The sequence below is a fragment of the Peromyscus californicus genome, unplaced genomic scaffold (assembly GCF_007827085.1).
Source record: "Peromyscus californicus insignis strain IS unplaced genomic scaffold, ASM782708v3 Scaffold_12__1_contigs__length_115047231, whole genome shotgun sequence".
Taxonomy (NCBI): Eukaryota; Metazoa; Chordata; class Mammalia; order Rodentia; family Cricetidae; genus Peromyscus; species Peromyscus californicus.
In genome coordinates, this window is record NW_026294413.1 from 91,465,160 (window position 1) to 91,482,519 (window position 17,360).

At 36.1% G+C, this 17,360-nt stretch overlaps 1 protein-coding gene across 6 annotated transcripts in view; it reads right to left on the reverse strand.

Annotated features, from left to right (window-relative positions):
• The window catches only part of Ankrd28 (ankyrin repeat domain 28), a 147,959-nt gene that overhangs the window by 79,727 nt on the left and 50,872 nt on the right, over nt 1–17,360 (reverse strand). For 3 of the 6 annotated variants that reach the window (XM_052733872.1, XM_052733871.1, XM_052733874.1), the window contains exon 2: nt 7,422–7,505. In XM_052733872.1, coding sequence (XP_052589832.1) covers nt 7,422–7,435 — 14 coding nt within the window. In that variant the 5' untranslated portion in view covers nt 7,436–7,505. Of the gene's footprint in view, nt 1–7,421; nt 7,506–8,614; nt 10,095–10,134; nt 10,251–17,360 lie in introns of those variants that run through there. The other 3 variants (XM_052733875.1, XM_052733870.1, XM_052733873.1) reach the window with 3 other exon arrangements.

Genomic DNA, 17,360 nt, shown 5'->3' on the forward strand with positions numbered 1-17,360 from the left:
ACCAAGAATGTGGTCCAAAGATACACACTAACAATTCTGATACAGCACTTATGAGAATATGAATTAACAATATACATTATAAAGGGCTATGTATACACATAGTCTATAGGCCACATGTATACCCTATAGAAACACAAGCTTATGTATACCATGTATACCAGAGACATGTTTTAAATAAGCTTCATTGTTCCTAGCACACAAAAACTGAAAATAACCTAGCAATAGCAGAATGTATAAACTGGGTTGTATATTCACTGGAAACAGGTAAAATTTTAAAATAAATCTACTATAGAAAAGAACTCAGACCAGGGCAGGGGTGGCGCACGCCTTTAATCCCAGCACTCAAGAGGAAGAGGCAGGCAGATCTCTTGAGTTGAGGCAGCCTGGCCTATACAGTGAGTTCCAGAACAGCCAGGGCTACACACAAAAACCCTGTCTTGAAAAAAGAAAAATGAAAAAGAGAGAGGGAGGGAAGGAGGGAGGGAGAGAAAGAGAGAACTCAGACCCAAGTAATAATATATTGTATATTATATGATCTATTGGATTCAAAATATGAAAGACTAAATTATGAGCAGAAATTAAAAAAAATAAAGACTAAGATTTTTAAAGTAAGATTTGACTATATGTGTGTGTGTGTGTGTGCGCGCGCACACATACACACATTTCTGTGTGCATGTATACACATATGTAAGTATCCACAGAGGTCAGAGAGGGTGCTGGATCCCCTGGAACTGGAGTTATAGGTAGTTGTGAATCACAAACAAACTTGGGTCTTCTGCAAGGGCAATACATACTTGTAACTACTGAGTCACCTCTCTAGTCCCCCAAAATGAAAACTTCATCATTCTGTAGTACAAATGGTATTTTGAGGTGCTAATATTCAGAACAACAAGAGGAGAAAAAAGCTGGACACCAGTAATGATTTTTACAAAATATCAACTAAGGTCCATTTAAACTAAGGGGGAGGATATATCAGTCCTAGCAGAAGATGTAGGCTCTGAAATGGGATATCCAAGTTAAGACCAGTAGCCAAAGCCAGAATTGCAATCCCAAATACTCAGAAGGCCAAGGCAGGAATATTGAAAATTCAAGGCTTGTCTAGGAAACTCAGTGAGAACATGTTTCAAAGCTTATGTTGTCATCCTGTCATCCCCCCCCCCCCCCCCCCCCCCCCGCGGTTTTTCTGTGTAGCTCTGGCTGTCCTGGAACTCACTCTGTAGACCAGGCTAGCCACAAATTCACAGGAATCTGCCTGCCTCCACCTCCTGAGTACTGGGATTAAGGCCTGCACCACCACTGGCTGGCAAGTTTCAAAGTCTTAAGAAGGCTGGAGAGATCTCAGTGGTTAAGAGCACTTGCTACGCATCTTGGAGGACCAAGGTTTGGTTCTTAGTACCTACATAGTACTCACAACTTTAACTTTAGTTCCAAGGGATGCAACACCCTCTTTTGGCCTTGCCTGCATAGTTCACAAGACATATATGCAGGCAAAACCCTCATGAATAAAATAAAATTAAAAATTAAAAAAAAAGTAAATAAGAGGGCTGGGGATATAGCTCTTCCTCTCACATGTCAGATTTTATGTTCAATCCTTAGCACTGAAATCCCCTTCCAAAACTCAAAGCATACCTATTGGCTTGTTTTATTCTTCTGGGAAAGCCTTTTGAGTTCAAAAAAGTTGTCAAAAAAATTCAAATACTATGCTCACTCTTTATATCCCTGAATACCAATTTGCTTCTATATGGAAACTAAGACTAAAAGAGATTACTGAAGATTCATGTAAAATAATCTTGGAGAGGCAAATAAGCAACCCAGTTTCTACAAAAACAAACAAACAAACAAACAACAAAAAAAACAAAAACAAAAACCAAAAACCAACTACAAACCTTCCCTGAATGCCATTTCTTTTCCAAACCAATGTTTGGAAATACTTGAGCTATTACATTTTGTACCTCATTTTTTTTAAAAGCATATATGACACATCCTAAATACTTTATTTACTACATTTTACTGATATAGGAGAGCATCTTTGAAATAACTTTGGTGAGATTTATTCAAATCCTTGATTCTCTATACAGCTAACAAAAGCTGGGGAGATGGTTCAGTGTGCAAGTGTGGTTGTTCTGTAAGCAGGAGGACCTAAGTTCAAACCTCCAACATGGGAAAAACCAGGTGTGGCTGCCTCTGCCTGTAACTTTGGCATAGGAGTGCCAAGACAACAACAGGAAAAAAAGCATAGTGTTATTTTTAAATGTGTAACTAAGATAAATGTATTCTACAGTGATTATAAGACATGAAAATTTTATTTTAAGGCTTCCTAGCAATTTTATGAAACTGCATATTTATTTAATAATTACTCTACAATCATTCATTTCATAGTAGAGAATCTCAATTATGTAGTGTGAGTAAAATATTTTCTTTGTGACTACAGCATTTGAGTGGGATGAGGCAAGTTTTCCCTTTCAGTCTGACTCAAAGTAAAAGTATTTTGATTTGCACAATTTTGAATGTATCAGCTACTTATACTGGCTTGTATGTACCAATAATCTGGCAACATGATCTGAAATGGAAGCCCATGTTACCAAAAGCTACACATTTGGCTCACTTGAGTATTTGTGCAGAATGGCAGTGATCAGCATCCATCCTGTCTCTACTCCCCGCTGCCCCAGGGTTCCATAATTTCTTGAGTTACTTTTATGATCTCGTGCTTGATAATCTTATAATCATAACTTTCCTCTCTGTAATACAATAATAAAAACTCAGCTTGTCAGAAAAACTCTAATGACAAGAACTTTTAGAAAAATGGCTTTTCTAGAAGTTGAGGTTCCTGACCTGAGCACTGAGGGCAAAGTGATTTGAATGTGATCTCCCCAAAATGTAGGTACTGTCAACAGGACAGTGAAAGGGAGTGGGGGAAGGGTTTAAGAGATGATAAGGCGTTCTAATATGATTGAGTAATAAAGAATTCTTATGAGGGTCAACAAGATGACTCAATGGGTCAAGGTGCTTGCTGCCAAGTCTGACCTGAGTTTGAATCCTTAGCACACACAGACATATATTTATAATTCCATCACTATGGGTAGGAGGCACAGAGACAGGCAGATCCATGGAGCTTGCTGGCTAGCTAGTCTAGCTGGATCAGTACTTCAGGGTCAGTGAGACCTTCTCTCAAAGAATAAGGCAGAGAGTGACAGAAAGGCACTCAACACTGACGTTTGATCTCCATTTATACACACACAACACATGTGCATACATACACGCAAGTCTCACAGAGATTAACTTTCATCTATAAAGGGACGGCAGCTTTTTCCTCATACCGACTGCCCTCTAAAAGTAACTAATACTTTAGTTGTTAATACCAACTAGTAACTATTCATAAATTTTACCTATGCAAATGTCAAAAAAAGCTATGTAGTATGGTTTAGGGATCCCACTGGATGACATAAACTTAGGAACTATATTGGAAGGGTAAGATAAGTTCCATTTTGCTTATATCATACCTCACCCAAAATAGCACTGCACCACTACATAGAGGATTCTTCTGGGCGCCCTGTTTCTACTATAGTGGAAAACCAAAGCTCGAGGTAGATTCTAAATTCAGAGTCCCAGCATTTGATACTTCTTTGTAGACAGTCTCACCCCATGGGAGACGCTTAGGGTGGCAGGGCAGACCATCTACAATCAGAAGAAGGACGAGGGTCACAGAAATGAGTAGAAGGATCTTAATGGTAGCTGTGCATTCTGGCCAGTGGAGATGTACTTCCAGAAAGAACTTTACTCCATGTAATTTGATTCATCTCAGGTATGGAATGTTAAAATCAGTGTTTATAATTTATACACCTTGGCCTTTTGTTTGCAATGAGCTTCTAGAGCATGTAAGCTTTTTCCAACATACTCATAAAAAGGTCATCTTCAGTGAGAATGGCTGTGTTACAGGGAAGAGGGCCTGTTAAACAGATTGTGTACAAAGGAAAACTTAAGCATTTCAAATTAAATGAAACACCGTTTACATTAGGAACAAAAAGTATAGAATATAGAAAAATCTGACAAAAATCATACTCAGTGAAAGTATAAAATATTAAAAGAAACTAAAACTTATCTAAGTACACAAGCTAAAAAATATCTAAATATTGTGCTATATCTACTGATCCTAGAGATTTTTAACTTTTGTGAATCTTATTGACAGTGAATGATAAAATAGAAATATTTTTCTGCTAACTTCACAAGATGGTTCTTTGAGTAAAACTAAGTAACATTTTTAAAAAGTTCATACAAATGTCTGTCTCTGAAGTCAAATTTTATAAGTAACACTAATTTCTACCACTCTGGATAGAGAAAAATAATTTTTACTTGTAGAAAAACAGTTTTCCTGTAAGTATGGATCAGACTTTTCTCTGAAGTGGGGTGCCATCAATATTTCAGATTAAATTATTTGACAACTACAATATGACATCAAATTCTTATATATTCTAAGGAAAGATATTTAATTATTATTTTAGTCATATAAATAAAAAAATGAAATCTTCTGGGTAAAGTCAGAAAGGCATTCAAAGTCATTGAGGATTTTTGGAGAATCCTAAATTTGGGTTCAAGAATGACTCTGAAGCTCATTAATGTAACCCTACACATATACAACAAAAGCATAATGTCAGTGCTAAAGTTGGTGGGACTTGTTCAAAGGTGTATGTCTAAAATGATGAAAAAAATTGAACTCATAGTCTATATGTTCTTTATATTATAAACACCATATAGCTTTAATTTTTATGTTATTTATCCCTAGTGGTTTACAGCACTTCTTTCATAAGTAAATTTTCATTTTTCCAGAAGTTTGCTATTTCTGTTGTAAAAGAACCAGTTATTTATCCTTGGTAATTACATATGTAAGCAACTACTTTTTTGTTCCTCCTTCCTATGAAAATACAGATCCAATCCAGACATAGCAATGAAAACAAGTTCCTATTCTTTCCCCAAGAAATGAAGCAGGCAACAAATCACAACTGATACAAGCAAATTAATTAAATAGATAAATAATCATTTTCTATTTTGCCTGCTTATAGCTTAGCAGGCCTGTATCCACCAAGACTGCAGGGCTGTTTCATCAGTATTCTAGAAAAGATGTTTTCCCCTGGTTTGAAAGGAAATCTAGAGAATATTCTTTCTGCTTTGTCTGTTTTGAATATGTGCAGTTGTTACTCATCCCATGCTGTCAGGACAAGGCTCAGATCCTAAACTCTGCATTGTCATAAGGACAACTAACTGATTATCATCTTGCTTTGGAGTAAATTATTCAACAAGCATGCTTAAGGCCTTGAATTTGATCACCAACACCACAACAAATAACTTCCATCAACAAATTACACATGCAATAAGCTTCCATTTACTTAGCCAGTAAATTGCCTTATTTGAGTTCAGATCCCCAGGAGCTATGCAAAAGCTAGGGGTGGAAGCAAGCATCTGTAACCCCAGTCAGTGCTGGGTGGTTAGAAACAGGTAAATCTCTAGATTAAGTGAAAGACCCTGCCTCAAAATATAAGGTAAAGAGCAACTTGAGGAGACATCCAATGTCAACATCTAGCCTCCACATGCAGAGACACATAGGCACACACACATACACCATATACACATTTGCATAAAATAACCTTTAAAAACATGAAATCTGAGTTTCAAGAAGTATAATTCTTCAACACTTAACCTTTGTTATGTCCAGGAACCTATTACATTCTCTCTCAAAGAAGGGCCACTGATATTTCTTATAGTGCTAATGATGTTCAAAAACAAGGCTCAATTATTTTTTCCATTTAAGGTATTTTGACTTAATAAAATAAGAGAAGCAATGGCACCAACGAGCTTTGTAATGATTATTAAAGTTAAAGATCAAAACCCAAATGAAATAGTGTATGTCTGTTTCCCGTCTGCTCATACATCTATACCCCTACAACTATTTTCTTTGCTAGGCAAAGTAGACTTGCTAAGACAGCCTAATTAGGTAAAGTGAGCCATGTACTCCATTTAAAATAAATAAACCCTGAATTAGGTGCATGTTTCTCCAACTAAATATAAACCAAGAAGCCATTTACTTAAAAAAGGTTTAGAGGAAAAAAAGTTATGATAGTAGTCTCTAGGTCAACACTCCATGTTCTTAGAAATCAACCATTTGAGACAATAATGCAAATCTACTCAGATAATCTGAACTCAGAAAAAAAAAGATAAACTTTAAATATTTACCAATATTAAATAGTCAGAGTACTCTATAAAAGTAAAGAGAAAGATCAGAGTTCAAGATGTGTTTGTGGTATATGCTTTTTTATAATAACAAAAAATCCTAGAACATCTTTTTTGGTAGTGTTACAGCAGCTTTAGGAGTCATGAGACTTTTCATGCCATCCTTAGCTCAGAGGAACATTTGTTTCCAGAGAATATTACATCTACTATGTTCTTAAGTTCAAAAAGTTTTCAAATAATTAGTCCCTCATAATTGAGTCTAATTAGAAATCAAGAGTCTTTGTATATGTATGTGTCTCTGTGTGTCTGTGTATCTGTCTGTGTGTTTGTCTGTCTATCTATCTACCTATCTATCTATCTATCTATCTACTTAGAATCAAACAAATCTATCTATCTACTATCTATCTATCTATCTATCTATCTATCTATCTATCTATCTACATAGAATCAAACAAATATGACCCACGAAAATGGAAAGACTATTTGAAAAGAGGAAGGGATGAGAAGGATAGGAAAGGGTAATGGAGAGTAAATAAGATCAAAGTACATGATTTACTTAAACAAAAATGTCATTAATGAAGCCCACCATTTTGTACAGCAAATACACACTAATAAGTCTTCATTAAACTCTCACCACAATTATTTACAGAAATCACATCTGATTTTATAATCAAAGTAGATACATTTTAACTTTACAGAAATCTTTTCCGTCAAGTTTTTAAAAGAACCCTTATATCTAAAAAAACATTACTACGAATTGTCGTATTTGCAATTTACTTTCAAAACATGGTTCAACAAAAGAACATGTGTATCTACACACACATACACATACACACACGCACACATGATCTATCTTTGTGAATGAGAGTAAATAGTAAAATGTTATCAATGTTGAACCAAAGGAAGGGTCTTGAGACTATTTTTTTTAACACTCCTGTATTTGAAAATTTTAAAGTAAAAAGGCCAGAGGACAAAAACCTTTTAATTGGCTTTGAGGAGCTGTGGGTTTTCAGATAGTACATTACATATGTCCAGTGAACCCCTCTGGATCCCAAGCAAGACTCTCCTGCCTTCACTGAAAACAACTGTTGCAGAATTATGCTTTTAAACAAAAACATGCAAACAAAATTGCAATACTAGGAAAGAGGTATTTTAAAAGTAGGTTAAAAAGGTTGGTGTAAGTGAATTAACTGCTTTACCTGAAAGTTAACATCTTCTTTCTTAAATATTAGTGCTCGAACTTCATCCGGATCACCATTAAATATAGCTTGCACCAGTGATGGCTAAAAAAAAAAAAAAGTAACAAAACATTAATTATATCATATGTATAATTTTAAAGATATTTCTGAATGGTTTCTAAATCTAATGTTTTTTCTCCCTCACAGCCATAATCTTTTTTGAGAGGGTAGGGAACATAAATCAGACATTTCATGCAGCCTGATCATATCAAAATATGGGATTCATCCTGTGGGGAGCATGTATAATAAAGAAGCTTAATTAATAAATCTATTCAAAAGTAATTTGACCAAATTAAAGTAATAGACACTCATTTTATTTCTTATGTGATAGCCCTCTGATTATATATGATGAAAATAAAGACATATATATACATATATATACACACATATATATAAAATATAAGTCTGATAATTCAAATCTATTTTTGGAATAGAACCAGTCAAATATGCAATTCTTAATCCCACTGAGGGCTATGAAAGAAGGAGATTTTGAATAACATACATGGGGTTCCTAATATACATAAAATGATAGAAATCCTAGAAAGGAAATTTAGCAACTGATAAGAAATTCAAAACCAAGAAATAATATACATCTGAATAATATGAAAAGATAAACATATGCATGTCTAAATATAATTTCCTAAAAACAGCATAGCCTCTCCAAGGCATCATACTATACTAGTCAAATAAGGAGTTAGTTGACAACAGTGTTCAAAACAAGGTTAAGGATGTACCCTGATTCTTTTTAATATAAAGTCTTGCATGCAAATAGGTAAAATTCTTTATAGAAAAGGCTATGCCTTGACGCTGCTGGTAGTAGTCAACCTTTTCAAAAATATGCAGAGTTTCTGATTGTCAAATCAGTTCTAAAACCAAAAGAAAACAAGAGCATGTTTTCATAACTACTTCTTAGTTTATTTTCAAGTCCTCATAAGGAGATGAACAGATGTAGTCTAAGGTGGAACCTAAGCATTTGAAAAAGAAAATTCAGTAATGTGCTCATTTTACATACAAATAATACTGCATCATACAGACCCACATACTGCCTGGAGCTTCTAATGAAACTAGAAAATCTAACTCAGTGTATTCTTAAAAAATTAAATTTACATAACTAGCTCTATAAAATATAATCAACAGAAACTTTCATAGCTTACCAATACATTTCCAGAGGGTGGAGAATGTAGAGATTTACTTTCCTGGGGCAACTTAGAAATGAATACAGGAGAATCATCTTCTACCTCCTCCAAAACAACAATACACACTCGACTCATTCGCTCTTTTAAAACACTCAACTCCACGCTATGTGACAGAAGTCACAGTGGGACGAGCACAAGCAGTTTTTCCTCCTCTTCAGTATACCACTTATGAACATTCTCTGAACAGTGCAGCTGGTTTTATAGTTGGTAATATTAGAGAAACTCAAGTTTAAAATTATGATACATAACTTCCTAAAATAAAAACCTATTTCTTTCTGCCAGGTTATTGCAATCTATAAAAAGTTTCACATCAATGTGTCAATAATTAAAACTCCGTCAAGGACTAATTCTTTTAAAAATATTTTTCTTCCACCAAAGTAGTTACATTGAGCTCTGAAATTTACTTATACAAAACAATCATTGTTTTGGGTGACACGCCACCACAGCATAAAAAATGAAATTAGAAACAACTGCTATGATAGAGGTGGCCACGGATATCCCCACTCTTGTTTGCAAGGTCATATAGTTACCAGTAGGCTGGACGGCTTGTAGCTGAAAATAAAAAACAGAATCTCACTATTCTGTTCCCACTTCTACTTTGTCTTCATTTTTTTCAGCTTCACTGACTTAATACAGATATTATCCAGGAAACAAACAAAAAGATATAGAATTTAGCATAAATCCTAAAAGTTGAAGGGTTGACAATTCTTTCTGTGTTCAGGAAAGAAAGAAAAAACAAACAGCCACCACTCTGCATTAACAGCAAAGCTGCAGCACATTTACACGTGATGAGTCAGATCACAGGAGACAACAGGACTACTGGTACGAGAACACAAATTGATTAATCCAGACTTCGCATATAACAGCCGAAACACAGATAGCTTTATCCCATCAGTAACATAGGCAAGGCAGAGCTTTCATTCTTTCTCCATCAGGCAGTTGTTTCTGGCTGCCCAGCAAAAAGAAACAGGCAGCAGGCAGAAATGGTGTCAGTGGAGAATCCTAACACAACAAGCAGACAGGAAAAGAATCAGAAGACCTTTGAGCTCCAATTACTGCTTCTGAGTTTTCATTTTAAAAAGAGAAGGGAAGAAAGTAGTTTATCACGCTAGTATTTCCTTTCATCTCTACACGTATACAGCTTCCATTAAACGGTCTTCATTCAGAGGAAAAACAGCAGACTGTGCATCTTCTCTGAGCCAACTACTTTATTCAATCATCTGCCTCTGTGCCAAGACAGTTTCCTTCCCTGGTAAAAACCGCTACAGTTATCCTTTTCAGTTGATTTCAGATGCTTTCCTGTTTCAGATGATCTTGCAAAATGCCGCTGATATCCTCAAATGAGTAGGCCCTTGAGAAATATCTGCACAACCTCAGAATCAGTCCCGCAGAAGCATTTCAACCCAGCAACAGTCTGAAGAGCAAAGACTGCAACCCGCAGGATGAAATGCCTAGTAATGCTCACATGTTACACTTACCAGAGAGCTGAGCGACTGCTCAGGATGTAACTTCCTCTAGCAGGAGAAAAAAATAGTGCATTTGGACAGCCTTCACAATTAGAAGGTTCATGCCAGTTCTGTGACTAATCCAGATCAAACTGAAAATTCTATAACTGAAAAATAAGTGCGCTTTTAACATTTTCCACTAAAAGCCACAAGGAAATCTGGTGTACTGCCTCTGCTGACTAACACTGGCTTTAGCAAGTAAACAATCCCAAACAGCTTAACTGCTTTCGTATGCCACAGTACAGCAAATGTTTAACTCCATGCTAACAGCTGCAGTAAGAATGTCTGTAGTGAATTCCTAAGAGAGATCTCAAGAAGAAAGAGAAATATTCCATCAGACTAAAAACCATGAAGCTAAGTTAAGGTGCATTACTCTTATTTTTGCCAAGACCTTTTTCTTCCTCCTCCTCCCGGTCTCCTTTCCTTCCTCTCCCCCCTTGGATGTATGTTATTTTCTAGAATGAAACGAGGTTTAAAGAAAACAAATGTTAAGGCTTGCTATGACTTCTAGGTTAATGAGTGAATCATTTATTAACTCATACATTTTTTTAAAGAAAAAATGGAAAATTTCATAAAGGTGGAAATCCTAATGTTAAAATTTTATGAATCATTTGAATTTTCACTGAAAAAAAATTCAAGAATACCTTCATATCTGAACACATTCTAAAGTCTTAAAGACCCATTAAGCAGCTGCATAAAATGATTGTTTAAAGTTCTTGTCCCGAATTACTCACATGTCAAAAGAGCACAGAATCCTATAAAGATAACAACCAACCAACTCCTCCTTCCCGAAAAATAATTTCTCCAAAGCTACAATGAAGTGTGAAACCCAACTGTTTGGGGACTGGGGTTGCAGCACTAGTCTAGCATGCCCCAGGTCACGGGTTTCATCTTAAACACTGCAAACACACCACCCCAACCCCTTTGAAGTTGGCCTTCACTACCTTTCTCACTTGGCCCCAGACTGAGAGTATTTCCCAATTTATTACAAAGAAATACTATGCCCCACCTTGGTCTGTATTTTCCCCTTTTATCATCCCGTATTCTTATAAGCAAACTCATGCTATTTTTGAGCATTTATGCTTGGTGCTGTATGTCCTTCCTCAAAATATAATAATCTCCTATATTCCCATTTTATACAGGAAAAAATAACTCAGAAATTTATTATTTTGCCCAGTCATCCAAATGACTAAAATGCTTGATACCAAAAACATATATTCATACTACCAATAAAATTCTTTTAAAACTTTAATTCTATGTGGTAGAAATGATCATTAAAGAAAACCTATAAATACTGCTGAAAGTTTAGGTAACAAAAGATATTATTTATTTGTGAATAAGTTATTTTTGAATGAGCATTTCAATGCTACTCTTTGTTTAAGCCAATTTACTTTTATCATGGGGGGGGAGACTTAATATAGGTAAGAATGTCAGAAATTACAAAAATTACTGAAAATTGTAAATATCCATCTACAGAAGAACCAACATTCACATGGGTTCAACAGTTATCTTCTGTGGGGAGGGTGGATGGGCTCTTGCTATATCGCTCAGGCTGGCCTAGAACTACTGCACTGAACAGATTTGCCTGCTTCAACCTCCCTAGTAGATGGTTTTCTAGGTACATGTCTGCTTCTATTAGTTACTTTAAAATACACAAAATGTTTTTAAAGACAAATATGCAACTATTGTAACATACATAAATGTTATCCATCTCCATATAGTTGAATCAAATATATCATTCTAATACTTGATACATATAAAAATGAAATTATAGTAACATCCTATTGCCCAGGGTTCTTATCCAAAATAGAACCTCTTTTCATACAAATAATTTTAACTTGTTCCAAAATATCTAGTGTGTAAGTTCACCTACTTTTGACTGAAGAAGTTGCATCCTATTTCTTGTTTGAGTCCAACTTTTACCCTGAAGGTTTTCCCAACCATTTTGTGTGGGGGTGGGTGGGTGGGGGGGTGGGTGAGAGATTTTGAGACAGGGTTTCATTGTGTAGCTCTGGCTGTCCTTGTTTTGTAGACCAGGTTGGCCTTGAACTCACAGAGATCCGCCTGCCTCTGCTTCCCGAGTGTTGGGATTAAAGGCATGCGCAACCACTGCCCAGACTCCCAATCATTCTTCACGTAAAATTTATTCTACAAAAATTTAAAATTTAATTTAAAGCCCCTATGTCGGCATCCACACCATGATTGGAAAATGAAGTGTTAACACATCAGTTCTACACAAATCTAATGAATTTAGAAAAATTCATAAAGGATGGCAAGACCTGGCCAACTCTACTCAAAATGTAATATACTGTAAAATCTAAAGGCACACAAAAATCACCTTGAACAAGGATATTTATTTTAAAGACATTTACCAAAATACATAGCATTAATTGAACAAATATTCAGTCTTATTTCTTCTATGCACAGCATATCAAATAACCAGAAAATATTGTATGTGTATAAAAATCTTCATCTGCTAAGACCTTATACATATAAATAGGGTGCTATATTATAAATAAGAAAAATAAGTAGTACAAGAACACAAAAAAATGAACGGCAACATAGACCAGAGGCTTACATATGAAACACAGATCATACATTCATGAGAAAGTGAACAGCATACAAATTCATTAACTGTAACTGGCATGTAAGGTAACTTCCAATTGTCCAGCCTCTTAAAAAAGGGGGTTGGGACACTAATGGATGCTTTTATAAAGCTATCCACAAACCTCACTGTTATGTTTTCTTGTTTGAACTTTAATTTTTTTTTCCTCTCAAAGAAACCAGTACCAACTAGCTGGAGCTTTTAGGATCAGAACTCATTCTTTTTTTTTTTTTTGGTTTTTCGAGACAGGGTTTCTCTGTGTAGCTTTGCGCCTTTCCTGGGACTCGCTTGGTAGCCCAGGCTGGCCTCGAACTCACAGAGATCCGCCTGGCTCTGCCTCCCGAGTGCTGGGATTAAAGGCGTGCGCCACCACCGCCCGGCCAGAACTCATTCTTACATTTGAGGGGAAAGGCTCTAAATTTTAAAAACACCATTTGTACTGCATGAATAAACTACTCAAATCTTAGACCAGTATGATCTAATAGATATGAAGATACCCACATAAGTAATTTAAATACTCCTATACAGTCATCACATTTTAAAAGGGTAAGCAAAAACTGCTAAAATTAAATTTTTAACATGTCCAAAATAAGATGCAGAGACCCAAAGCATTATGTGGAGGGAGGAAGAGAGGGAGGGGGAGGGAAGGGAAGGGGAGGGAGGGAGGAAGAGAGGGAGGGAGGGAGGAAGGGAGGGAGGAAGGGAGGGAGGGAGGAAGGGAAGGAGGAAGGGAGAGAGAGAGAGAGTCAGAGAGTCTAAATGGGAGGTCTCCATCAAATTCCTCCCCTCAGATCTCAGAAGATCCTGTGGATGAGGGGAAAAGACTGGCAGAGCCAGAGGAGATGATGGAGGACAAGAACAAGGCCCCCTGAATCAACTAAGCAAGGCACACATGAGCTCAGAGTTTGCTGAAGCAGCAAGCACGGTGCCTATATGGGTCTAAACCAGGACCTCTGTTTATATATTATAGCTATTAGTTTGTTTTTTTATGGTACTCCTGACTGTGAGAACTCTTCCCCCTGCTGGGTTGCCATGTCCAACTCCAATATGATCACGCTTACATACTGCTGATGGTAATGTAAATTAGTCCAGCCACTATGGAAATCAACATGGACGTTCCTTGAAAAATTAAAAATACAACTACCATATGACCCATCTATAACACTCTGCAGTATATGCCCAAAGAAGTCAAAGATAGTAAGTAACAGAGACACTGTGTATCCATCATTATCACAGCACTAACAATAGCCAAGCTACAGAATAAGCCTGGGTGCCCCAATCAACAGTTAGAAGAGGATTAACTCATGAGTTATGATCACAAGGATGCAGAAAGGAGGATGGTTTTCATAGGGAAGATTAATAGAAAAACATTTGAAGACAAAACTTTTCATTGTAGCCGGGCGGTGGTGGCGCATGCCTTTAATCCCAGCACTCAGGAGGCAGAGCCAGGCGGATCTCTGTGAGTTTGAGGCCAGCCTGGGCTACCAAGTGAGTTCCAGGAAAGGTGCAAAGCTACACAGAGAAACCCTGTCTTGGAGAAAAAACAAAAAACAAAACACTTTCATTGTATTTGGTCAAAATTAAAGAGTAATTTTTCCTATTTCCTATTCTCAAATATATTTTCTTAAATTTGACATTTTTTTCTTATGTCAGTGGCATTTATACAAGGGTTTCCTTCAGTCTAAGAGTGCCCCCTCTTTAAAAACAAAAAACTCTAGAACTCTCACAGTATTTTCCATTATTAGTGTGTTGTGAATAACTTATACTGGTGGGAAAATTAACTCTGGAAGAAAACGACAAGGTTTAACCTTTCTATGTAATATGGAGCTTGCCTCTGGTTGCTACTTTAATTCAACTTTAATTTAACCATCATTAACCCCTCCCTTCTTACAGCCTACCTTCAGTTTTGTTTGGAAGTCCACTTCTATATCCCACATGACTTGGAAAAATCTTGAATATAGTAAGGTGATCATGGTAATTCTATTCTACCTACTAAGTGACTCATTTGGTAATTGACATGCAATCTGAGCTATCTTGCTCTGTCACATGCCAAGAAAAGTCAGCTGTAGTGCTTCTAGGAAAGTCTTTATTTTTGTACCTAAAAAGGGAGAGAAAGAAGGAAATGGCTCGCCTACTGGACAACAATATGTTTGATAATAACGCCATGAAGCATGCTGGGTATCTTATGACTGAATGGAGTTATCCTAGAGTCCATGCTAAGTCTGAAAGAGGGAAAAGCTGAAGAGAAAAAGTGATCAACCTCCTATGGTCACAGCATTGAGTAACCAAACCATTCAACCTAAAGCACAGTATTTCAATTTCTACTGCTATAAGACCCTTTACTATTTAATCCAGTTTCTATTTTAAATATAAAGTATTTTCGGTTTAAAATAGCCCTAATATTAAAAAACAAACAATATTCTATTACAAATAAAAGACTCATTAAAATATGATTAACCACCGGGCAGTGGTGGCACACACCTTTAATCCCAGCACTTGGGAGGCAGAGGCAAGCGGATCTCTGTGACTTCGAGGCCAGCCTAGTCTCCAAAGCGAGTTCCAGGAAAGGCGCAAAAGCTACACAGAGAAACCCTGTCTCGAAAAACCAAAAAAAATAAAAATAAATAAATCAATAAAATAAGATATGATTAACCTTATATTGGCTCAAAAGTTTTTAAGAATGTCTGTGATGCTGTAGGTGATGAATATGAAAAATTACAGCATGATTGTTGGCAGATTTAACAACTAAATTAGCTAAGAATGGACTAGTCATAGATTCTAATAAGATATCTCTCTCTCTTTTTTTTTTTTTTTAAAGTTTAGTACCAGCTACAACTAATGGAATTAACACTGCTTAACAGTTATAAGCATGGCATTTTATAAGCTTATTAAAGTCATAAAAATTATTTAGAAAAGAAATTCTATACCACAAACACATTAGAAAAATACTTTCCTTCTTTTAATCATAAAAATTGCTATGCACAAACATAGCATTTTTCGTTGTCTGTTTTTTCAAGACAGAGTTTCTCTGTGTAGCCTTGGCTGTCCTGGAACTTGTAGACCAGACTGGCCTGGAACTCACAGAGATCTGCCTGCCTCTGCCTCTCAAGTGATGGGATTAATGGCACTCGCCACCACACCCCAAAAATACAGCATTCTTTGATACACGGAACTAAAGAAAAATGTTCTAAAGTATCTGAGTCATTACTTGAATTTTAAAATAGTATGTTCAGTATGTCTCCACCCTGTTACAGTTAAAAAAGGCATGAGTCATTTTCTTTAGTATTTTCCAAATGATAGTTACTTTAGAACAGAAGTGATATATACAGTTTTAATTTGTGTATGGAATAACCAAAGTACACATAAGCTACTGATCTTTTGGTACTAGTGGAAATTCTTTGGCTGTCTCATGTAACTATTGCTTAAAAAGGTAAACATAAGGTAACCATAGAAACTTGCTCTCCTTAACTTTTAAAGTACAGTAACGCAATACTACATTTACCCAGGTGTTTTCAAATTACAGAAACCAACATGAATTGTAAATAATCTTTCTTAAGAATTTAATTTATGTGTATGTACAAGTCCTGCATGTATGTGTGTGCGCCCTGTGAGTGTGTGGTACCCATAGAAGCCAGAAAAAGGATATGAGATCCCCTAGACATGGAGTTGCAGGCAGTTGTGAGTTGCCATGTGGGTGATAGGAACTTAATCCAGACCCTCTACAAGAGCACCAAGTCTCTTAACCAAGAAGCCATCTCTTCAGTGTTTTTCAAAGGGCAAAAGTTAGCCTGTTTAGAATAATTCACATTCAGCTGGGTATGGTGGCACATGTCTATGAACTCAAGGCCAGACTGGGCTCCACAGCAGGACAGTCAAAACAACAATAAAACCACCACCAAAACTAAACAAAAAAATAGTAATACTAGACAGATCAAATGGGAGATTTAAGAGTAACAAAACATTAAAGAGAAAAAAAGACCCTCTAATTCATATTGGCTTTCAAGTCAGCACCAATGATTAGTAGCTTTGCTTACTTTCAACCTACTTCTTGAGATATGAAGAAATAAATTTACTTTCCAAAATACAATAGTAGTTCATAATTATTATTAGAACAGTTTTCCCTTTCACCTCCTTTACTTTTGACATGTTAGGTATATTCTAAAAAACCTTACTTGCTGTTTAGCCTATTAAAATTTTTTGTTTATAGTCTTTTGAAAGGAAATAAAGGCGGAATTTTCATTGTGTTCACTTAAATTCTGAATAAAATCATAACTTCTTAAGCATAACTCTTAAATCTATCTACTCTAAAGAGGTCATTTTACCTTCTCTTTTCCTAAGTCCATGCTGTTCTAGAGGTCTTCTCTACCGTTGGCTACTGCTTTGTTCACACACACGCAGTGTTATCCCCAGAGCACCTGTGTGTGTGTGTGTGTGTGTGTGTGTGTGTGTGTGTGTGTGTGTATGTGTATGTGTATGTTTTGAGAGGAAAGACAGGGAAAGATAGCATGTTTTAGTCTGCAAATGTTACTAATATACTTGCCTATAAAAGCATTGCTCCTTTTCAGGCAGGTGCCATCTAATTAGGTGAACTTTC